A 26,064-nucleotide genomic window follows, 5' to 3' on the forward strand; every position below is an offset into this window, starting at 1 on the left:
TTACCCATCTGAGGAAAACTGGAAACTGCTTGCAATGCAGTTTTCTTGCCGTCCTCTAGAATCAACCAGAAATTATGAAGGATTCACTTGACAAAAAGGTTGAGAATACATGTAATTTTTTTATTTTTTCAACCTCCTCCACTACACTGATATGTGCATAGATATTATATGTCCCCTTGGACTGCTATATTTAAAAATAGACAGTAAATGCTATCATGTAATTTGCAACTCCTAGATATCTTAAAATAGCTAATTATTATGAATTTACAATACAACACACCATGTACACCACTGAAGAATAGGCCTATAAACTTGCTTCATACTTAACTGACAGAACTAGGAATTCTTCCTTTTTTAACACTTTTCGGTTCCCCTTCCCATCATCTAAACAGATCTCTATTCTTCTGCCTTTCTTATACACTTCCCGCTTACCTTGCGGTATAATGTAGACCATGGACCCCAACCTTTTATTACTCGTGAGCCACAGTCAAATGTATAAAGACTTAGGGAGCAACACAAACATCATAAAAATTAAGGGGGGTGCCAAATAAGGGCCGTGATTGGCTATTTAGTAGCCTCTATACATGATCTCAGCTTACAGGAGGCTTTGTTTGTTAGTACATCTTGTTTTTATTCAACCAAAACATCCAAGAGGTTGGTGAGCAACATGTTGCCCATTAGCCACTAATTGGGGATCACTGATGTAGACAGTGACACTGTGAGAAATTTTGCAATTGGGATTTTTTGTGGAGGGGTTCAGTTTAATTTTTTAATGCGAAACTGCCAGGCATAAAACTCTTTTGTAGTACGAAACCCAAATAACTGGGGGAACCTACTCAAGCATGGGAAGAATATTCAAGCTCTATGTATATAGTCTCCTTGCTGTATGTGAACCTAGCACCACAGCACAACACACTACATATATAGTTGCTCACATATTTATTTGCCCAGACAGAAACCAGTTTAGTGTATACAAACAGTTAACTGGGAACAAATAAATATTTCTTTATATCTGAGCAGTTACCTTCTATCCCACCCCTCAGAACTGTTTACACAATGACCAAGAACTGGTTGTTTTTGTTACGGATGTCAAAATGAAAATGTGAACCATTCTACCTTTTTTTAGATGAGTTATTTTGCCTGAAATCCTAATCCACTCCTGAATTTTAATATGTTTTTTGAAGTTAGAATAAACCTTTGGTAGTTTAAACTCTAGCTAGCTGTATATCCTCTTGCCATCTTCAAAAATACACATTGTATGTGGGATATGAAACATAATTTATGAATACATCAAACACACATCCCTTTCCTTCCTTTAACCGTAACTCTCTCTCTAGGCTAGGTCACAGGAGAGAAGCAGAAGTACCAAATGTCAAGCAGTAAAGGTTATAGATAAAATCAAGGCAAGCTGAAACTTGCAATACAATAAATTAAGGGCCAGAACACCAGATTATGATGATCTAAACATTTACTTTATTCATTTAAGGATGCACAAAATCCTGGATTCAACTGAATTATTCTGGAAGGAAATCTGTGGACAAATGAATGTGGAGATTTAATGTTCACAACTGATTTATCTTTTGATCTTTCTTCATTTCAGTACATCCTGATATTGAATAAAACAGCCTGAAATGCCCACAACATGGTTCTTTGCACACACATTCATCCAGGCCTAGACCGGGATTTGAAATAGGCAATATCAAGTACACAGAGGCCCAAACAGCCCCCACCAGCCCACTAAATAGTGACTGTCTGTGGCATTTTACAGCAGAACCTCTGGCCAAAACCCCCAGATTGCCAGTCCAGACTTGCACTCATCTTTTGAAAGTAGCATCAGGGAAAGTAAGGCCCACAAATTCCATAATTCATCTTAAAGATGCAAAAGCACTTAAGTAGCTTGAACACTGCAAGAGCCTATTTGTAGAGGTCTCCAAACAGGCATATCTTCACCTGAACATATATAAAAAAAAAAAAAAACACAGACTATAGAGAAATAAAGTCTCACATCACAGTCCGGATTAGGTTGAATTTTGGAAACCTCAACCCACAACCCAACTTTTTACCCACTTGGATACACTACCTGACCCACTGACTGCCATTAAACTTGAATTTTCATCATCAGATGTGGGCAGGAGCAAAAAAAAAAAAAAAAAGGCATAAAAAAAAAAAAAGGTTTATAAAGGGGTAAAACTTGCAATATATGAAAACTGCAACCTGACCCCCCTTCAGACTGAGGACAGCACCCTCGATGGGCCTACCTGACCGTTATCTGTCCTAAAATTAGCCAGATCTTGATCAGGCAGGTTTGATTTTCCTATCAGATCAGGGACCACATTGGCTCATTGATGCGGTCCTCAATCCGAACGCCCATATATTCGTCGTTTTAATTTAATCGTTTGACCCTATAACAAAACGATCAAATTAGCCCAATATTGTCTACCTTAGGTGGGCAGATTGAGAGACGATGCACTCATTTAGTCTTAACATGTATGGCCCCCTTAAGGCTGAAGAGACATGGAGCAACTAGAAGCAGCTACTTGTCGTGGCAACTAAAATAGACAATGCTGATCATTTAGTGATAATTGTCTCTATGTGTGTTTTAGGAAAGACAATTCTCAGTATTGTGTATGGCAAGGTATTTTCTGGCGTTTAGTAGCTACTACTAGCAGCTCGGTGTGTCTTCACCCTAAATCAAATTTGTGTGGGTAAACTTCGGGTACTCCACCCGCTGAAGGACGGATTGGAAAAACCAGGAGATGCAGAAATAGGGGGCTTGGGAGAAGAGTAAGAAACCCATAGACTGTTAAAAGGTGCTGCAACTCAGCAACATCAGCTAAAGCTGAACTACAATTCTTTATCTGCCACAACCTGGAGTATGGATTTTAAGAAAGCCTTGCTTTCTTCTTGCAAAATCTTAGTTTGATAAAGCAAAAGAAAGAAGATAACTTGATCACCCCATACAACAGACCCAGATCTACAGAGGAGAAACCATTCTACCACCAGTGGCCCCAAGGAATGAGATAACTAGTTAGGGAAAGAAGTTGTAAAGCAAATGTGTACAATAAATTCACAAGAGCATTAATTCTGCCCAGAGATGATATTTTTAACCTGTGGGTAACTTGCATAATGGGTTTCAAAAATACATACTGTATTATGCAACTTCATTTAGATTCTACAAGAAAAAGAATGGGAAAAACTGGTCCATAAAGTAACATGCCCTGAAAGAAGTCTCACCACAGTTTCAATATCAACATCACCAAAACCTACACATGCAAAATTAGCATGGAGGCAGGTGGAAAGAATATATTCAGAAATTCTAGCAAGAACATTTAAGGGCAACTAGCTAGCTTCCCATGAAATCAGGACAGAATAATGGTACAGTGTAGAAAGAAACAAACAAACAAACCACCAGGAGTAAGGAAGGCAAAAAGGACAGGGGCCACCACCATAACGAAAGGACTGCCTACAAATAAATAAATAAATCTAAGCACAAAAAACATGATAAGGAGGCATAGCATAAAACGTAATGAAAACTTAATTAAAAAGGTAGGATGAGACTGATCACAAAACAAATCTACAAAATTCTATGTTCAGATAATAGATATTATAATGCTACCATACAGAATGTAACAGGGCACTCAATATTTTTTGTGTTTGTTTCCCTTTAAAACTTCCTTCAACAGACCATAAATTGCATCTTGCTCCTTTGGCAAAACCTGTTAGTCCTGTTTTGAATAAACCACCTGTTTTACTTACCAGTCTAATCCAGTTTGGTGAGCACTTGCTGAGATCATGATAATTGGTATCATTCTGAAAAGGGCTAAAGACTCTGGACAGAGCAATCGAAATGTTTAACTCATAAAAGTACACCACAGTGTTTTACACAGTTTCTAGGCAAATCAGTGATTTACTGCACTTCTGTAATATTTTATGGGCAACATGCAACTCTGCAATCCTACAGCAAACTAATTGTAATGAATTCAGGTTAAAGGACAACAAAAGCTAAAATACAAATGCAGCTCAAACGTTGGCCAATATGTCAAGATCTACTAACCAGTAACCTGCCTCCCACCGAATTCCTGTGATATTTTTCCAAAAACTAATGCATTTATATAATGCATTTATATAAATACTATAATTTTACATTATTTTTAACTGCTGGAAAGCATCCTAACAATTTATTTGGTGAAGAAAAGCACAGAAAAAAAAAAAGCACAGAAACTTTAACACGTAAAAATTATTTATACATTATGTTTACTTGCATAAGTGAAAGAAAGGATGATGAAGGGCACTGTATGTTTCAAGGTTAACGTATACCTTAATTTAAATATTGTTGTCATTTTATCAATATTTGCTCAAGTAAAATCTGGAGAGACATTATGTCAACAGCTAGAAAAAAATGTTAATTCCAGAATACTTTTAAGATCTTTAATCTTTGGCTTTTCTTTATTAAATGGATAAACACTACATTAGCAAAGGTAAGATAACAATACTGATCTTGAAAAAGCTTCCACTTTTTAAAACAAGAAGGAAAATCAAATATCTGCTTCAGATGTATTGCTAAACTAGTCATTACCCCGACAATGTAATAATTACATTTTTAGAATGGTATTGTACATGTTCTTTGAGCTGGAGTGTCTTAAAAGCTAACTGCTTACTTTCTGTGTAATACTGAGACATTACATATCAGAACAATGGTATTCAAAAGGTTAATGGAAATCAAGACTGAGGCCCATGGACTGGAAACAGCCCTCCCGGGATGTGTTCCACAGACTTATCTGTAAGACATCATTAATATATATTTACTTATAAATTAAATGACTACAGCAAATATTTATTACCACTGTAAGAAATTCCCACATGTATCTCCACTACAGAAAAGCAGGCTCTTGCCTACTGCCCTTTGCACACTATTAAAAATTACGAGTGCTTTACAGTGAATGCAATCGTGGCCAAAAATATCAGCACCCCTGCACTTGTATTAAATAACTCACAAAAAATTATCTACAGCATAAATAAGTTTCAAGTTGACCGAACCAGTTTTTCAAACATTATTGTTACACTATTTACACTGAACAGTTATTTCATTCGGTTCTCTAAAGGTAAACAAAATGTGAATGAAACGTATCCTGAGGGCTCAGGTCCATGGGCAACTTAAGGTATACACTAGAGGTCCTTTATGATTGCAAGTACAGAAAGCGAAGTTCAATTTCGAGCGAAACCAGCTGAGAGAACCTAATTGAAACTGAAATTTTTATTACTTATTAAAAGGAGCAACTAATTTTTTCCACTATGTTTTAGTATTTCTGTGTGATATAAGATACTATGGCAAGGGCAAAGTGTCAGTAAGATAATATAAATTGTTACTTTATAGTGCATTATTTGAAAGTGCAAAAGGTGCCAATATTTTTGGTCAGTTATAGGACAAAATCAAACAATGCATTTTTTAATTTTAAACCGCAATCCAAATCAAATACAACACTTTTGCAAGTTATTTAACCAACTGTGCAAAAAAAAAAAAAAAATTTAGAAAACAAAACAAACAAACCAAAAACAGTAGAATAAAAGGGGCATAAATAGATGGGTATTCCTCACCAGGGTTTAACACAGTGTCCTATGTTCTTTTTATAGCAGACTACGCTGACCGGAATGCTGCTATATTGAACTGTGGGTTACCATGTCAGGCACACAGTTGACTGCAGCAGCATTTTAGTAACCATTATAAAATGTATGGATCGTGGCTAGTTGGCAAGCTGATAGGCTTCAGCTTTAAAGACTTGCGTATTTGCCATCTCTGTTTATCACAGCCTTTTGACTTGTGACTTTAGAGGTCTAGCCACTAAAGACTACACTTTCAACAGGCAAACAACAAGCAATTTTAGAGCAGTGGCTTACCAATACAAAATGAGGTACGACAAACCAAAGTAAATTACTATGGTGTGACTATGGCTATGATAGACTTTTCTGCATGGTTTGTGGTGGAGAGGTCTCATAATGCAATGATTTTTGTGCAAGCTCTTGAACTCCCATGAAAAAGATTCCCTGCTTTGGGCGAGCAAAACAAAAGGTAAAAATGTTGCCTGAGTGGGGGGGGATTATTCTATGTTACCGACAGCCACAAATATATAAAAATATATTTTGCTTTATGGCTGCCTAAGATTGTGATGAGCATAGGAAATATCTGGATAGAACCTTTTGTAGACCAGTGGTTTACAGACTGTGGAGTTGTCCCACTTTTCTTCCCCTGGTTTACTGGAAGCAGTGAAAGGAGGTGATCAGCTTGAAGGACAGTTATGGTGAGAATTAACACTCATAGATACAACTAAAGGCCTAGCTTGAAAGTCAATTAGTGCAAGATTTTGGGTGAATAGGCATTTACTGTCCTAGGCATTCTCAGATTGAATGCACGATTCACTGATATCTTAATATATCTGTGCCCTGGCCAAAGTTTGGACTACCATTGCCCTAGGCTTTTCTCTATGTATCTTCTGTAATTTCAGGGAAATATATCATTAGAAGAAATAACAGCAACAACTGGCATTACTCTTGAACTTTTTGTGTGACAGCACTGTCAGTTAATGGTATCGCACCTAATTTGTGCTTTCGTTAAATATGGCTTAACGTAAAATTCTGTAGTCAGCATTCTGCTGTGTAGCCCATCTCTACCTAACACAAACAGGGCAAATAAATACATGTACATGTGTGTGTAAACCCCACATTACTCAAATGTGATGTAAAAAATATAGCTAATATCCTGGCCAACAGGTTAACAGGGTTATAAACAAAATTATTCACCAACCCCAGGTTGGGTTTGTGCCTAAACTGTGGATATAAATATCAGCAGATCATACATCACCTATTATATTAATATATTCTTTACTCATACAGTGCCAACACATTTATGATTATAACCTGTTACAGTGAGATAACATTTATATCTGGTAATGGCAAAATCCTCAACACAGACAAACTGTTGATTCTTGATGCCTTTACTACCCAAAAGCTAGAGGTAGTTATGAAAAATTCAACAAAATATGGAGGGGCTGGATTTCAGCACACATATCATACGCAGTAATTCTTAACAGCTCTAATTTAAAATTGTGTGTCTCCCTTTCAGGGAGTATAAGCCAGGTGGAAGCATACACCAAACTGCCGGTAGACACTAACAAAACAAAAACATGGGAATAAAACTAGTAATGGTAGCAGTCACAATGTAATAAACTCAGTTTTCAGAATATTGACAAAAATACAAACTAAACACTGTTACAAGCAGGACATCATTCACTTCAACTTTTTTTCTTCAAGGTACAGTATCCCCAAAAGAAGTAAAGGTGGATTCAAAGTCACAACAATTGGACATTCATAGGCCTGAATGATATCATTGTCTCTGTGTTCTGCAAATCCATTATTGGTATTCTTTTAAACACAAAGCAGCCTAAAGCTAATTTTGTTTTGGTATTGAATCCTTGGCTGCTTGAGTGCCACAGATTTTTGCAATGGGTCACAGGCACTTCCTACAAGACAGCAATTCCTCTAGAGCAGTGCTGTCCAACTTCTGCGGTGCCGAGGGCCGGAATTTCTGTAGCATACATGGTGGAGGGCCGCTAATGGAAGACAGTTTTGACCACTCCCCTTTTTAAAACCACACCCACTTCAAACCACACCTATTTTATCACAATGGTGGTAGCACAACAAAATCCCAAATGCTTGGTTCTTACTGTGGGGATATCAACCGTCATTCATATGTGAAAGAATTATGTCATATTAAGATATACCCTTAAATTCCATATGCCTCCTCCTCCCCTGTGGATAGCAGAGCAACCCCCAGTACATAATTACACACCTTAGGGACCATTTAATGGCTATTTCCAACTGCTAACAAACTCCCACAACAAACCCCTGCCAGGTTCACCTCCCACAAGCAGCATAGGGCAAGCAGAGTATGGCACACACAGGCAGCACTCTGCCTGTCCTATGCTGTCTGTGTGTGCCATACTCTGCCTGTCCTACCCTGCCTGTGTGTGCCATACTCTGCCTTCCCTATGCTGCCTCTGTGTGCCATACTCTGCCTGCCCTACGCTGCCTGTGTGTGCCATACTCTGCCAGCCCTACCCCGACTGTGTGTGCCATACTCTGCCTGCCCTACCCTGACTGTGTGTGCCATACCCTCCCTTACCTATGCTGCCTGTTTGTGCCATACTCTACTTGCCCTATGCTGGCTGTATGTGCCATACTCTGCCTACAGTACCTATGTCTGAGGTGCGAAGAAGTGAACAATGGGAGTGAACACTGCAGGGGGTGAACAATGCAGAGATTAAAAAGTGTGAACAACACAGGGGATTACATTTTTAAACAATACAGAGGGATTACAGCCTGAATCTGAGGTGAGAACCATGCAGGGGGCCAGTTAATCTCAGTACTGATACCATTTAATGCTTACTCAAAGGTAAGCCATCAAAGCAGCCAGACAGGTGGGGGGCCACACAGAGGGGGGTCGCAGGCCGCCAGTTGGACAGCACTGCTCTAGAGCAACAACAAATTCTAGGTGTAACAAAATGGATTATGGCAATCCCAGGAGAAAAAATGGCAACAGAATACCTACCACAGGCATGAGAACAGTAAACATAACTTTTGGAGAAACAGCTCACAGCCCAAGTGAAAGGGACGGGAATGGTTTGTGGTAGCTAAATAAATACACTGGCTACAGCATTTCCAAATTGCAATACTATTGCTGTCTGTGGACACTGGAAAGCAGAGTTTTTTCATATTGTCATTTGGTTATGATAGTGTCTGGGCTCAAAGAAACTCTTTGAGTTATTAGGTTATGTCAGAAGCATGTAATGTGTTATCTGCTAGTATGCAACAGCCACATACTCATATTTATGTAGTGATATTTAGCGATATTGGGGAACTATAGGCTATTCCTAAAAGACACAAAAAGCAATCATGTGACACACAGAAAAGGTTGGAATTTTTTCTTATTAAATGCCTATTAAAATGTATTATAAATGGCTATGTGTGGTCCACTTTAAATATAGTGCACAAGTGGTCAATCTAAAAGTGGCAGAAGCCTCACTGTCCTCTGGAATCATGTCTTTTAAGTTATATTTTTAGTTACTCGTGCATAACCAAACTGTACATTATCTGATCAATGTCTGTCCACCTTAGCTATATACAGTTAAAACCAGGGCCGCCAAATAGCCTGTCTTTTCCAGTTAAGTCATGCTGCTTATTCAGTTATAAGGACAGATCAGTGGTTCCCAAACCATGAGGTTGTTCACCTAGCGGGCCCAAAACTATAGGAGACGGGACAACCAGACAGTCAACCAGGGTAAGGTTGAAAAGTGAAAAAGTGCCTGTGCCAGAATTAAAAATGAAAATAATTAAGTGTTAATTGTCATTTTGCTATTCTTGAGTTCTTCTTAAGAAAACCAGTTGCATCCTGGTTGTCATATCCTTAAAGACTGAGATATAGACCCTCCTGTAGGAGAGGGCCTCCCCCTTTCCAAGATTTGAATGGAAGATGCTAGAGTTTAAACTCAAACTTCCCCCTGAACAGAAAGCACTTGTTAAAATAGAATTAACCACTCCAAAATTATGTAAACAGATATCAATCAAGTCATGGATTGGGAGGATTCAACATAAGGGTCCCCATATCTGTATACAGTATGTAAAGAACTACATTTTCACATCTTAATTACTACAAGTTTTAGTCACCTCTGTTGTAAGTTAAAATTCTGTCTATACTGCTAAATCCTTACTGCAAACATTTGTGCTTAAATTACAGGTATAGGATCTATCTGGAATGTTTGGCACCAGGCGTTTTAGATCTCTGTTTCCATTCAATTCAACACATATGTTAGGGAGTGGGTTATAATATAATGTTGTTATACATAGAATTCTATAATATTCCTTGGCAGGTTAGTGGGGGCAATCGGTTTGCTTGGCCAAATCCAGTAATCAGCCATCCAGATAGAAATCCCTGTCCTAGTGTCAAATGCCACAATGTTGGTGACATTACAATGGTTATGGGTGTGGATGATCAGTAGTGATGAAAACTGGTGCAAACAGGGAGGAGATGGGTATTTGGGCAGGCCTGCAATTAAATTACCATCCAGAGCTAAAAGCAAGAATGAAACAACAAACGGTAGTATTTATAGGCTGTTACATTTTGTGATGCTATTGGCTGATTTATTGTAAAAACTCTCTATACATCAATTATAAACTATGTATATAAAGCTGATAATACCTACTATCAGGACTTGGTGAATTTGTTAATGAAGTATTGGATTTCCAAGTCTTTGTAGGAAAGTCTGCTGGAAAAAGAGTTGGGGGAATATATCCTTTTTTATGCTCTTCCCATGATAAATATTGCACACCAAATGTGTTCTCCTGCTGCCTGAATCACTGCCTCCCACGGCTGTGATATTTTCAGGTCTACATGCAAGCACAAGTATAAAGGAAGCACAGAAGGTGCCTGCAAAAGTAATACAATGCTGAAGACAATATATTCAATGTGAATGCTGATTAATAAAACTATAATTTCACTTTATACTGTACAGCCACCATTAGAAAAAAAATCTTCCTAATATCAGGGACTCATAACAGGAGCAAGAAGGGAGTACAAAAAGAAATAAAAACACTAGATAATTTATACATCCAATTAAATGCCATCATTTAAAAAAAAACAAAAAAAAAAACCATAACTAAGAACATAATGATGGGTAATTATTGTATTTATTAATAAACCAGTGTTTTTACCCCTCCTCCTATGATAAGATTATTTCTTGTGTTTCCTGGTTTTGTAAGCTTTAACCACATTTTTTTTTTTTTTTTTTTTTTTTATAGCTCATTGGCATGTATGCCATTTTCGCCATTTATGCAATTTTGCTTCATGGTAAAGATTTTCTACCAAACCCCTGGCCATTTAAAGGGGATGTTCACCATCCTGACCACTCTCTTCCCCCTTTTGTACACTAATAAGGAAATACACATTCTTTATATTATGATTTCAGCCTTCCAAAGAGGCGGGGCAGACAATAACTAACTTTCTATTCAGCACTTCCGGCAGGCCTCACTTTCCCCCTCCTTCCTCACTATCGAATTAATTGTGTAGCCATTGCATGGGCCTGGGCATCTGGTCCTTCATTCTATCACATAAATAAGATTCTGGCATTTTGCAAAGTATGCCTTATTAACAGTGTACACAAAATGGCTCCTGCCTGCTTGCTGTGATTAAGAATTCCAAGACTGAAGGAAACTTTATATTATTTATACAGTTTTTTTTGCTCAACTAACATGGTAGAAATACATTTGAAATTATTTCTTACAATGACAGTTCCATTTTAAGCATTAATCCAAGTCAGGTGATGTCAATTAAAATCTTAATTTTTCTAACCTTTGCAGCCCCTGAGTGTAGTACTTATCAACCGCAATGGGCCACAAAAATAATAACAAAATGCTTCCTGCTTGCAATTTGAAATATCATTAAGAAGTAGAAATTTAGGAGAAATGTGGAATACTAGCTATGAAAGACTAAGAAAAATGAATCTGCTATATAACTGCACATAGACTAGTCATGTAATAGTCAAAGTAAACAAATCATTGCATTATAAAAGCCAACATCTAAAGTATGCAATGCCAGAGGCAATTTGGAACTAAGTGATAAGGTCAGAAAAAAAGAAATGGACCTGTTTTACTACAATCATCAGATGGCACACATGGAGCAAAAAAGAGAAGCATTAAAAGAAAAGAACACCTTGCCAACTCTTAAGCATGTTTTACATCTACTGTTCTGTGCTATTCCGCTGTGAGGCAAAAAGCAGCAAACAATATAGTGTGTGGGTAGGGGGAAGAATGGATTTTACCTATCAACCTAACCTGAAACTGAAAAGAAGCCATTACAAGATAGTGGTCCAAAAGAAACCAAAAATGTTTTTAAAAAAGGAGGTATTTCCAAAGATTAAAGATTAATGTTGAGGAATTGCATTTACAGTCCTAAATATTAATATTACTGAAATCTTCTGGGTAGATCTTAAACCGTATAATCTCAGAAAAAACTGTAATTTTGCATTAGAGCTGGAAGGAATAAGTCATCAGATAATTGTATTGCCATAGCGTTCACATTATGTTCTTTTTATGTCACTTTGAAAATCAACCTAGGGATGTCAAGCTTTTGAAAATTATTTTAGTTCATGTATACAAGACAATACTGCCAATAAGACCTAACAAAGCAGCTATAACACAATAACACTTAATCAATTAGTTCTCCATATGTCATTGATTGATAGGCTCTTTGTTTTCTCTTTTTCCTTTTACTAGAAATGTGATGTGATACATTAAGACCCAGCAAATCAGAAGAATGATCAATTACAAGACATATAATTCATGGAGTGATAAATACTACATATTGCCAAGAGTATGTGGACACATCATCTAATTCCATAACCAAGGGTATCGATATGAAGTATGTCCTCCCTTTAACTGCTTTTAATCTTCTGGGACTTTCAACTTTGGAAAACTGTTGGTGGGATTTGCTTTACTTCACTTCTAAGAGCATTAGAAAGGTTTAAACTGATATTGCAGACCAGAGATGGTCCAATTTCTCTTAAAGATTTTAAGTTGGGGTATGGTCAGGGCTCTGTGCAGGCCAGTAAAGTTCTTCCAACTCCAATCTCAGCAAGTCCCTTCTGTCCAGACCTTGATTTTAACCAGGAGCCTTAATCCAAACCATGGGAAGTATCCCAAGACTGTTATTCCTTCTACAATAAACTTTACTGTTGGCATTATGTATTCAGGCCAAACCCAGACCTCCTTCAGACTGCCAGATGGCAAAAATGGCAATCATTCTAAAGCAGGGGTGGGAAAACTGCGGGCCACGTCTGGCCTGCAGAGGATTGATTTGTCTCACTTTTCCTAACAGAGACTGCAGTCCCAGATCACTACTCATGCCTTCAAAAAAGTTGACAACAAACCTCACACTTCTGTCTTTCAGAAAATCCCGACTCCACAAGTCTCATCACGCGAGACTTGGCGTCAAGACCGCATGTAAGCGTAGCGACACAAAACTTAGGGGACTGACGAACAGAGATCGTGCTGGCCTGGCCCAATTGTCAAATTTTAAAAGTCAATTTGGCCCCTGAGCCTAAAAGTTTGCCCACCCCTGTTCTAAAGGCATATTCCCATAGTGTAAAATCAAAAGGCCCAACACGTTTCGTCATCAAGTGACTTCCTCAGGGGAATAACGATCTACATTGAGCAGGGCATAAAGATCCACAATGGCAGTTACATCACCCAGCTAATGCTCGGTGAGGTTAGATTTGTTTCCTTGATTAATCATAAAAACTTCACATTACCTATGAATAGTAGTTGCGCTGACACTGCTTCCATTTTAAGCAAAGTGTCCTGAAACTTTCACCATCATCATGAGATCAAAATACATGTTACTTACCAAGATTAAAAAAATACAATATTACAAATACACAGAACTGTGTAGATGCAAAAAGCTGTAGCCAGAAAGTGCTGAAACGGCAATCTAAACTACTGGGTTATACTGCAGGATATCAAACATAAAAACAATAAGGGTCCCACATACTGTATAAGCAATTATATTATGGGGGCTTAAATCCCTGTCTGTTCCACCCAGCAAAAAATGATGTTCTTTCTCCCTACAGCTATACAAAAGAGCTCACTATACGCATGGGCATCACCTTTAATCTCCATTTACTGAATTTGAATCATTTTAATGTAAATTAAATGTTTTCAGGTTCCACGACCTTTAAGATCTAATGATTGCTCATCTGAAATCCCTAAAAATAAACCAATATAAGCTCATGTCATCTACATGATTCCTACTTAAACATATTTTCACAAAAATGTATAAAGTCCACTAATAATTCCTTTGGGACAATTAAAAACAAAATTCTACAGAGGCTCTAAACCCAAATTGTGCCTTATTTTGCATAATTCCCTGCTGTGAACCTCCCCTTTCCAAGCCCATCCACTTGTAATTCTTTTCAGGCTTTTTAAGTCAACTCAGCTGACTTCAGAGACTAAAAAATAAAGCAAAGGGATAAAAAAAAGCCTACCATGCATAATAAGGCTGATTATGCTCCTGCCTCCTAGCTGAAAAAAATGTAATAAGGCTTTTGCTTTTAAATGTTTTAAGGAGTGTGGTCCCCCATAAAAATCCTGTGACCAAAGTCCCTTAAAATAAATAGTTGCTTCCAGTTGAGAAATGGAAAATGTTGTTCTATCAAAATCCCTTAAAAGGCAGGAAATACCATGGGCATTAAAAAATAATTATAAAAGGATAGATAGATAGATAGATAGATAGATAGATAGATAGATAGATAGATAGATAGATATTCATATTCTGCACAAGCATAATATCTTGTCAAGGTCTTTCAATCTAACATACCAAATGTTTAACTAAAGGTAAATTCTCCTTTAATTTTCAGACTGTTGTGCAACGTATAAAAATAATAAGTGTACTGTGCCCCCATTTGCCTTAAGGGCTCTGGCACATGGAGAGATTAGTCGCCCGCCTTAGTTGTCGCCTTGAGAGGAAACTTACGCAATTTCGGGAAAATTGCAGTGCCGTGTATGCAATCCCACCGGCGATTTACATTTTCGCCGGTGGGATGGTATTTTGGGGAGATTAGTCGCCCACGACAAGGGAGATCTCCCCGTGTGCCAGAGCCCTTATAAGTGCTTAAACATTTGTTTGCTGTCTAAGCTATAAATGTATGTATACTCCGAGTGCATGGCTTTACTGTATCATTTCTACTGCAGAAAAGGGGGAAGGCAGTAAATACCATCAAAAGCTTGGGGAGAAAATAGTCAGCAAAACTACTCTCAAGAAGCACCACACAAACAATATAAAGATCAGACAGACTTGGGAGGCTGTTAACCAGGTCTTACAGCCTATCAGATGTTTGTGCCACCATAAGTCCAACAGAAGTCTGTCAAAGTGATGCCAACAGGCATTGAGGGTTGTGATTTCTGCTTAAACTGGTGTGGTTTTTGTTTTATTTTCCGTAATTCATACTACAAAAAAAGTAATATGGCCATCACTTTTACTTGTTTATTTTACGTTTTACTTTTAATAGTGTACCAATTAAAACAGCCCTGCCAGGAGCCTAGCCAATATACATTTTGTAAGATTTAGGTTTTGTCAACCCTTTATTGCACCCCATAATTATGTTAGACAAATGGCAAAATATATGTGCAGTATAAAAGGTCCTAATTTATATATAAAACCAATATAAAGCAGCAATAAAAGAAGGTAGTCATGCATATAAAGAAGGTATCCTAAAAAATGTAAACATAGACAACAGATTTATAGGGGAGAAGTTACTTAGCAATGTATTTTACCACCTCTCTCAGATAGGATAACAGTGCCTTACACAAGGTCAATAAGGAAGTAGAATGTGTTCATTTTACCTTCAAACAAAGGGCAAGCACATTGCAAGTAAGGCAGGCAAAGTAAACAGATAAGGTTGCAGTTTGCAATAGGATCATTAAAAAAAAAACCACACCCACACTACAAGACTGCTTCTGGCAAAGGCCACTAAAACCTACAAAGGAAAGACAGTACATACAAAGTGTTTAGAATGGAATCATTCAACATAAATAGAGATTTGTAACAAAAATATATTCTATATCAAATATATTTGATATATTTTATCTTGTTATGAAAACTAGTTACAATAAGATACACAGTAAGAGCAAGCATGTATCCACTTCTCTCAGCCCTGCACTTTTCTGCCACGCTGAGAAAAGCAGATCCGCTTCCGTACGCTCCTCTGTGTACCTGTCTTATATGGCAACTGCCTGAGTGTGGGCACACAGCGCGGAGCGGATTGGAGGTCGGGCCTGGAAAACACAAAAGCGAATGTTATTTTCTTATCTGTAACTGATGGCAAGCAAACCGTAAGAGGAGAAGTAAAGCTGGCCAAGGTTGCTAAATGGAACATCTCTTTACCCAATTTAGGAACTTAGGTGATGACTCAAACGGGCAGGTCTAATCCTTTGGTCCCTGGCCAAGCATCGGATCACAAGTGACGTGGTCCTCGGCTGACAGAATTTAAAAACTTGCCCTATAGACATCTTTCCAATCCCCCATTTAGCATGTCACTTTTCCAGTGATTGTGCCTTATTATATAAATTGACAGATACCTGCCATACACATAAAGATTCGCTCATTTGGCAAGGCTGCTATGCAAACTGTTGTCCGATTGATATCTGGCAGGCTGTCACCATAGAGGAGCAAATAAGCTGCCACATGGACCCATTCACTTTAAAGCACACAAGAAATAATAAACTGCAAGGCATTTCTACAGTAGCACTTAGTAAATAGAAGGCAGCACACAGGCAAAATTATGATGGACCACTGAAATGTTTTATGGTTAAAAAACCACCAAGCCACCCTGGAACATCACTAAGAACATAGCCCAAGCACCAGAGCTTTGGTTATCGCTGTGAAACTGGCCTAAATCCCCATGGGTGATTTTATGGACTTTTACTGGAAAATCAGCAAAGAACAAAAGTCTGGGGAATGTAGCAAAAAATGTACATGGTATTGAGTGGGAACTTTCGGAAGTGTGACAAGGACACAATTGGTACAGGTAAGTGACCTGTTAACTAGAATGCTCATTACCTAGGGTTTTCCAGATAAGGAATCTTTCCTAAAATTGGCTTAAGGTGCCCATAAACCTTCAGATCCGCTCACTTGGCGATATCGCCAAGTGAGCGGATCTTCTCCCGATATCCCCCACCTATGGGTGGGCGATATCGGGAGAATTGAGGCTAATTTGATCATTTGGCCCTGGGGCCAAACAATCGAATTATAACGACGGGTATAGTCAAAGTCAGTCCGGGGACCACATCAACGAACCTATGCGGTCCCCGATCCGACTAGATTTTTTAACCTGCCCGATCGATATCTGGCCAATTTCAGGCCAGATATCGGTTGGGCAGACCCGCCTGTAGTGCCCATACACGGGCCGATTAGCTGCCGAATCGGTCTAAGGGACCGATACCGGCAGCTAGAATCGGCCCGTGTATGGGGACCTTTACCGTACAGTAAATCAAACATTAAATAAACCCAACAAGATTGTTTTGCCTTCAATAAGGATTAATTTTATCTTAGTTGGGATAAAGTACAAGATACTGTTTAATTATTACAGAGAAGAAGGAAATAATTGCTGAAAATTTTACTTATTTTTACTTATTTTTACAAACTGTAGCTGATGACGTCACACCATGAATGGCCAATCACCTACCACCTCCCGTATATTACAAAATCAGTGCCCCAAAGTCATATTCCGTACAAATTAGAATATCAGTGAATAACCCTAAATATAAGTGAAAAACAAGAGTATGAAGAGAGAAAAGAAGAAAAGAAATAAGAAGAAATAAGGTGCAGGAAATAAACCCGAGTAGCTGAACTGCAACTCGCACACTGAAATGAGTAAGGCAGAAGAAAATAAGAAATGCCCGGTGAGCCAATACAGGGACAAGGCTAGGTAATGGTGGTTTATATGGGGAAGAAAAATACCTTTAAATCGGGGTAGAAATATCCTCTGGAGTGTTGCGCGCCATAGTTCTGGGTTATATATATATGATAGCCAGGTGACTGAACTGAGTTGAGTGGATAACATCCTCCAAATTTACATGTTTACACAGTACACTAACTCAGGACTGAAAACAGACACACAACAAACCACACCCTACATCAAACAGAGGGCACACCTCCCCATTCACACAAGTACGTAACCTACCTCTGTCTCACAATATATCCCCCAGTAGAATGCACACCTCAGTTCTGTCTTTGTGCTAGAGAACTACACAACAGGTGATGCCAAATGCAAGTCATTCCCATACAGCACTTGGGCTCAACCTGCTGTACAAGTAACCTGCCGCCACGGATGTTTCACAGGGTAAAAAGGATACTGTAAGGGAAAGTTTGGGGGGGAATATAATATACATTATACATTTTTTGTGCTTGCATGGGGAAGACTTTTAGTTATATCAAGACCAGATTATCAGTCCCAGTGGACAAAATAGGGAAGATGATTTCAGGTGTTTTGCCTAATGTCTTTTTCAGCACACAGCAAAACAAATGAAATCATCCCGTCACCTTTCATTAGTATAAATGACAATCACATGTGCCAGCACTGGTACGTCAACCATTTCTGGCCTGACAATAATTGGGAAGGTTTTCAAGCAGTAATCAGCTGTTCCAGACGTGGCTGTTTTAGGTAGAATTCTCAGGACAAGTTTACAGGGAAGTGAGTACCTGGGAAACTATTCCAGGTGCATAATTGCTTTGCCTGTGATGTCCTTCTGGCAAAACAATTCAGACATCCTGAACAGAATGCTAATAAATTAGTATATACTCATTATGCCATTAGTGACCTTCTATAAAGAGAATGTACTGGTAAAACAGAAGACAGCACTCAGTAAATATGTTGTCATTAAAAAGTCCTACTAAACACCAAGGTTCATGGCACAAGTCACAAGCATTTCATTTACTGCAGCTCTCACCAAAGACTAAGCTCTGACCTGCCACAGTAGCCCCTATCCAAGCACTTGAAAGGTAAATTTGCAGCCTGCGAAGATATGAAAAGTATCAGACATGTATCTGATGTATCAGTATCTCCCTATTAATCACCCAACCATGATTCATTTATCACATCTGGCATGTTTATGTTTCCCATTCCCTTGAATGGCAAGCAAATACTAGTGGCGATGTATGACCCCCATCTTGCAAGTACAGAACTCATATCCAACTGAGATGCAGAAATAGGGGACACTAGGGGTGATTTAGGCGCTGATGGTCACGTGTGTACATTGTGTCTTTACCTACATAAGGCAGCCCCTTACTATTCTTCTGAATGGGAAACGCTATGCTCTATACAGAATTGTCTAGTCTGTAGTGTCTACCTCCACAAGTATCTCTAGAAAAACTGTAGTGATTAAAATACATGTACCTGCTTTTCTTGTTTCTTTATGGCAGTAAGGCATATTTAAATGACATTTGCGAGAGAACCTGGCCATCAATATCTTCTCATGATACTTTCTCTTGTATGACACAAGCTGGTGATTTCCTCTGGTGGTTCTAAGTGTTTAATCCTTTTTAGTGGCATGGATCTCAGAATCTGTGACACGTTAAGTTCCGCTCGCTTGGAGAGGTCACCAAGCGAGCGGTTCTTCTTCCAATATGCACACCTACAGGGAAATGTAGGCCAACCGATCAAATTCTAACGGCGGCAATGGCACAGTCTGCTTGGGGACCGCATAAACAAGCTGTTGTGGTCCCCAATCCAACTAAACCTTTTAACCTGCTTGATCGATATCTGGCCAATTTCTAGCCAGATATCGGTCAGGTATGGCCGTCGTTTCTGCCCCTACATGGGCTGATAAGCTGCTGAATCAGTCCAAGGGACCGATATCGGCAGATAAAATTGGCCCGTGTATGGCCACCTTAAGGCTAATGCCACATGGAGCTGATTCTTGGCCAGTGGATAAACAAGGCCAAGAATCAGCCCCTTTGCTGACATCAGCCTGTGCCTGCACTTAGACCAATAGCATCAGCCCAGGTGCAGGCAGAGCGGATTTCAGGAACCAGGCAAAGGGAAAGGCTGATGCCAGAGTAAGGGCTGATTCTCCCTTCTGGGTTTATCGGCAGTCCAAGAATCAGCCTCATGTGGCATTAGCCTAAAGGACCATACAGTCAATGCCACGGATTCTATATTTCTGGACTGCTCTTTGGTCAATACTGAAGAAATATTTACAAGGCAACACACAATACAGCAGAACAAAATAGGTTACTTGCCCTGGTTTTCAAGTGAAGATCAGTTATCAGATGCCTGTGTATGACAGCACTCTTAAGTACAATTAATTTCTTATACACAAAACTGAATTTAAGTGGTTAATATTATTTACAGGCTGTAAGTATTCTGCAGGGTGCCCGATAAATACCGATTAAGAAATGCAGTGGTATGTACAGGGTTAATACACCAATTTACTCTTTCAATGGTTCATATACACTGCATACTGTAATTTTGGTGCAACTGTAAATATAAAATATTAAATCCCCCAAACCAATGTCAGAACTGATAACATACCTGCTAAATTAAAGCAAATCTCCCTAAGGGCACAGGGGACATTTTGTTGCGGATGCTTAATATTCTCCAGCAATGGTGACCGTTCTTACAAATGGTATTAGTGTACTTTGGTGTACTTTTCTATGCTTCCCATAGAAGCCCAAAGTTGCCTTGCAAGTCAAGATGGGATGCATATAATTCCCCGCCAAAGATTTACAATAATGCCTGTGCCCTAACGATATGAACTAAATAACAATGTAACCCCTTTCCTTTTCTACCTTGTCAGCAATGTAGCTTTTATGTCAGTGGCCAAGAGAGGGTTAAAAGGAATGCATATAACTGTAAATCAAAAACGTGGCTAGATACACCATTGTGACATGTCAGCGTAGATTTTAATGCGTGTATTTTCAAGGCATTTTGTCAAGTCTTTTTACAAGCTATCACCTGTAAAATAAACCATTCAAGTTTCCAAGATTAGAAATTCTATGGCGCTGACACTGAAGGACCAAAGTTCAAGCACCATGGAATTTACATTATTTAGCTTTTTTAATACTTTTCTCAGTGTTCAAAACGGAAACAAGATACTCTGTCTTAATACTTTTACCTTAATTACTATGGACGCCACATCAAGGAGTCTGTTTCCTAAGCTCCCATGGGGCGTACACCTTGTCTTAAACCAGAAAGCACAGTAGGATACACTTTGCGACATTTAACCGTGTAAATACCAGAGAAAGTTCAAACTAACAACGCATACTTCAAACTACAAAGAATGTATTTCTTCATTCATTTTTTCTAGCTTCTTATCAACCCCAGGTTTCAGAGCACATTATGAAAAAGGATTTAGAAAATACAAAGCTCAGAATACAGCACAAAGCAATGACCCATGACAAAAGTCAGAACAACCTTTTACTGTAATGCAACAGTATGTAAAGCTTCCCATATCAATGCTTTAGTTATTTGTAATGACAAACTACATAAGCAAATATAATGTAATATAAATATTTTTTTTTGAATTTGAAAAAAATAAATTGCACAGGAGCACTGACTTACCAGGAAGCACATTATCAAACCAGATATGGGAATATTCTGAACCATTTCTAGGTGGTTTTTGAAACAATGCGAGGGCAAAGCACTTTAGCTGCCCTACACTGCTTGCCAAGACAAGATCAGATGGATAAAAACAGGTTACAGACCTCATGAGCGAGCAGGGGGTTAGTGCAGGAGTCCGGGTGATCACGATGCTTTGCTGCTATATCCTCCAACATCTCTTTTCCGAAAAGCAGGTCCCTCTCATGTAGATAAGGAGGCTGAAATGAGATTTTCGGCGTATCCCCCCCCTTTCTTGTTAATCCGGAGATCAGACCTGAAAGGTTGTCGGGACGCCTACTTTTGCCTGCTCACGTTCCCTTCCTTACTAAACTCACAAGCAGGAAGTTGCCTCCCTGAAGTATCACGCAACAAGGGAGTGGAGCAGAACCTGTCCCCTCCTCACAAGGGCAGGTAAAGCTGCCGAACTACTCACTGACATCATAGCATTCGGAAAGATTGCTTGGCAGCCGAGAGGATGCAAGTGTTGCAAAGCTAGCCTGCTTCAGACACAAGTGAATTCCTCCTCCCCCTATGCAAGCATGCTCTGCTCCTCCTCTTCCTACTAAAGCCACTATAGCTCTGCCTGCCCGGGCTGCTACTGCTGCAGTGAGTATGGGGAGGGCACAGGGACGTTTCTTTATCTGTATTCTATTGTGCCACTGGAAACAATTCCCTCACAACTCCTGTCATGCTTAGCAACTGCATGCATAATCAAAGCTGGAAAACTGCTATAACAATTCAGTAGTCAGGCATAACAGTGCAGGGATAGCAGTGCATGTGTAATAAAAAAAAGTGCTAGAAATAAAAATATTTTACCATTAAATATACTAATCTATGTTTAGAATGATCGTAGTTTAGAAGACTATAAGGAGGAAGACACACTGAGCTACTAGTAGCAGCTACTTTTTACAGCTACTAAACTCCAGAAAATCCCCTGCCATAGACTATCTAGACTGTAAGCTCTATGGGGCAGGGGCCTCCATCCTCTTGTGTCTTAAGCTGGCGCACGAAACATCGTCAGATCCGCCACACACCATTCAGGGCTGAATCGGCAGGTAAGGAGGTAGAAACAATAGGATTTCTACCTCCTTCTGCCGATTCAGCGCTGAAGGGAGATTTTGATCAGGCGCCTTCTATGGCGCCCGATCAAAATTTTCAAACTGGTCCGATCGGCGAGTCGGCCGATATCAGCAGCTTCCTGCGATATCGGTCGACTCACCGACATACCATACACGCACCGAATATCGTACGAAACGAGGTTTCGTACGATATTATCGGTGCGTGTATGGCCACCTTTAACATATTGCAACTGTATCTTGTATTTATTGTTATACTTTGTATTTATCTATTATCTCAATAACCCCGTTTGTATTAATGTATTCTACTGTACAGCACTGCGTACATAAGTAGCGCTTTATAAAAAAAGACATACAGCATGCATAGACAATACTGAGAATTGCCTCTGCTAAAACACACGTAGAGACAATTATCAGTAAATTGTCTATTTTAGTAGCCACAACAAGTAGCTGCTACTAGTAGCTCAGTGTGTCTTTACCCTTAAATAAAATCCAAGTTCATGCAACAAGTTCAAAACCTATAAATTACAGTTTCTCCCCCAATAAAGTTTCAAATGTAATTGGCTTTTAAAAAGTACTTTAAACACTAGAATAAAATGTCTTTCAAATGTAATTTCCATCAGCCACAAGGATCTGACAGCAAGTAAATGGTGATAAACCGCATATAAAGTGAAAGCATAAATAAAAATAAAATGGAAAATGATAGGGGGAGAGTAGACAAAGCAATAAATACTTAGGAGGCAAAGTATTTCACAGTGTGTTTAGGAATAACAAAAAAGCATGCAGCGGTGATCAGCTCCCTCCACCCCCTTTCTGTAAAGACCTAAAGAATGCTGGACTGAAAATTCCCTGCCCCCAAACACAGTGAAACATTACAAGAGAAACCAGTTCTCTGGACTAGATAACCTCACAACACAGCCAAGAAAACAATTTGGTAAATTATATCCAGAATTGTATTCTCGCTTTAAAGCTTATCATCTGCAGGAATCCAACGGCTTCAATACTGTAGTAAACTTTTATTTTTCACTTTTTTTTTTTTTTTTTTTTAACAAGTTAGCTTTTTATAAACAAGCTCCTTCAGTTTGGAATTGCAGCAGCTACCAGGTTGCTAATACCCATTTATCCTAGCAACCATTTATTTTTAGAATAAGCTGGAAAATTAATAGAAGGGGGCCTAAGTAGAAAGATAAGTAACAAAGTAACAATAAAAGTAAAACTGTAGCCTTAGGGCTCTGGTACACGGGGAGATTAGTCGCCCGCGGCAAAACTCCCTGCTCGCGGGCGACTAATCTCCCTGAGTTGCCTTCCCCCTGCCATCCCACCGGCGAACATGTAAGTCGCCGGTGGGATGGCAGACGCGGCGGCGCGATTTCGCGCAAATCGCCGAAAAAGACTCGCGATTATAACACAGTAAAAATTAACTTGAAAGGGAAATCAAAAATAAATACCATTAAAAAAATATATATATATTTATAAAAATATTTACTGTTCCATTAAGTAGCCATTAACTTGACACGTTTCGATCCACCTGGGACCATCGTCAGGATGTATAATACATAATTTATATATAATTTCTAGTACATGTACGCCACTTATTAACAAAATCAATGTAAATCTAATGTAAAGAGCATTCCGCATAACAGATCCCATACCTGTATTTTTATTGAGTATGTTCAGCACAACAGGAAACTGTTCATAAATACCTATTAAAGATTCTGTAAAATACAGAATGAAAAATGCTAACCAAACACTCGCCAGTCTTGTTTGAACACTGTCACTGTTCAATAAACACCAACACTGACTAAATGACATGCCTATGTATGCACACATGCACCCCCAAACAGGATTCCCAGTGACTCCACAGAAGTGTGTGTGTGTATAAATATCCGCAGACAAGTTGCACAGCATTGTCACCTAAACAGACTATACATGACTGTTGTCAATGCAGACATTAATCCTTAGGTTTTCACATTTGTTTAACTCAGAACCTAAATCTATATCAGCATGGATATTTTTCTATAGTAAGAGCAAGTCTTTACAATACAATGGAATAAGCACCACACCTTTAGGGCTCTGGCACACAGGGAGATTAGTCGCCCGCGACCAATCTCCCTTGTTGCGGGTGACTAATCTCCCCTAAATGCCATCCCACCGGTGAAAATGTAAATAGCCGGTGGGATGGCATACGCGGCGATGTGATTTCCCCGAAATCACAGAAGTTTCCTCTCAAGGCAACTTCCGCGATTTCGGGGAAATCACGGCGCCACGTATGTGACTAATCTCCCCGTGTGCCACAGCCCTTAAGCTATAGGTTGTAAAAATGCCAGTGTTTATCTCCATTATGAACTGTAATGTAAGAGGATTGGGCTATAAAAACAAAAACAGACAATCAGGAGTTTTCCAAGTACAGGTTAGCATTGGCACACAATGCACCATGAAAAAAAAAAAAATCACCATTACACACACACACCCATGTTACAGTTTTACATCATATAGTAATAATAATTAATATTACTAAATCTATCCCTTTCCCTACACAACATTTTAACTATCTATGCATATAGGTATGGGATCCAGAATGCTAGGGACCTGGGGTTTTCCGGATAAGGGATCTCAATAATAATTTGGATCTCCAAACCTTAAATTTTACAAAAAAAAACAATTAAAACATTAAGTAAACCCAATAAGATTGTTTTGCCTCCAATACAGATTAATTATATGTTTGTTTGGATCAAGTACAAAGTACTGCTTTATTATTACATGAAATCATTTTTAAAAATGGGGATTACTTGATTAAAATGAAGTCTATGGGAGATGACCCTTCCATAATTCAGAGCTTTCTGGATATGGATCCCATATGTGTGTGTGTATATTAAGGAGCAAGTATAGCCCATATAAAATCTCTATGTAAATTGATAATTGCAGCTGGTAGTCCTGCAGTAGGTTGAACATACACCAAAAATGTGGATATTGGGCAGGTGGAGAAATATCAGGTCAATGGTTAAGTGGTCAAGTTACAAGAAAAAAAAAAAAAAAATAAGCTTCCATGGCGGGTGGCTGGTCAGGTTGAGCCACTGCAGATATACATACATACATCACACCAGGTAGTAGGTTAAAACCAGTAAAAATGGTTGTGAGTTTAGGTGCAGGTTGTATGCCCAATTTTAAACTTTCACAGGTCTGCACCTGCTGGCACTTCCAATCCTAGCACCCTATATGGGCGTAATTACCATTCTCCATAGCAGCGTCACATGGAGGCAGATTTACTAAAACTCATTTCATTTTTTTTATTTAAAGTTCAAATAAAATTGTTTCTATGAATGCCTTATATTTACTAAAAAGTCTGAATGGAGAAAGACTGTAGAAAAGTCACAAAACTCCAAATATTTAAAATTTTCCCACCCAAGCCTCTACTTTTCACACAAAATACAAGCATAAAAAATCTGAAATCTCTACAGTTTGAAGCAAAAGAAGGATCCTCTAGGGAAGGCAAAAAACATCTGCTGGATTCAGAATTTTATCTATTTTTATGCATAGTAATTCTTGAATAATTCACGGTTTTTTTTTTTTCTGCGGCTTCTGGAGCTGAAAAATCCGAATCAAGACTAACAATATTTTTTTCAAGCTTTAGTAAATGGCCCCCCTTAAGGTGGCCATACACGCACCGATAATATCGTACAAAACCTCGTTTCGTACGATATTCGGTGTGTGTATGGTATGTCGGCGAGTCGACCGATATTGCAGGAAGCTGCTGATATCGTCCGATTCGCCGATCGGACCAGTTTGAA

At 38.8% G+C, this 26,064-nt stretch overlaps 1 protein-coding gene across 7 annotated transcripts in view; it reads right to left on the bottom strand.

The window, feature by feature from the left end:
• mark2 (microtubule affinity regulating kinase 2) overlaps positions 1-26,064 on the bottom strand; it is an 87,123-nt gene that overhangs the window by 41,156 nt on the left and 19,903 nt on the right. For 2 of the 7 annotated variants that reach the window (XM_031900125.1, XM_031900123.1), the window contains exon 1: positions 21,305-21,747. The exons of 1 other annotated variant lie outside the window; for it this stretch is intronic. In XM_031900125.1, coding sequence (XP_031755985.1) covers positions 21,305-21,376 — 72 coding nt within the window. In that variant the 5' untranslated portion in view covers positions 21,377-21,747. Of the gene's footprint in view, positions 1-21,304; positions 21,748-26,064 lie in introns of those variants that run through there. 4 more of the 7 variants (XM_031900124.1, XM_012953541.3, XM_012953537.3 and 1 more) reach the window with 4 other exon arrangements.

This window comes from Xenopus tropicalis, chromosome 4 (genome assembly GCF_000004195.4).
Source record: "Xenopus tropicalis strain Nigerian chromosome 4, UCB_Xtro_10.0, whole genome shotgun sequence".
NCBI classification, from domain to species: domain Eukaryota; kingdom Metazoa; phylum Chordata; class Amphibia; order Anura; family Pipidae; genus Xenopus; species Xenopus tropicalis.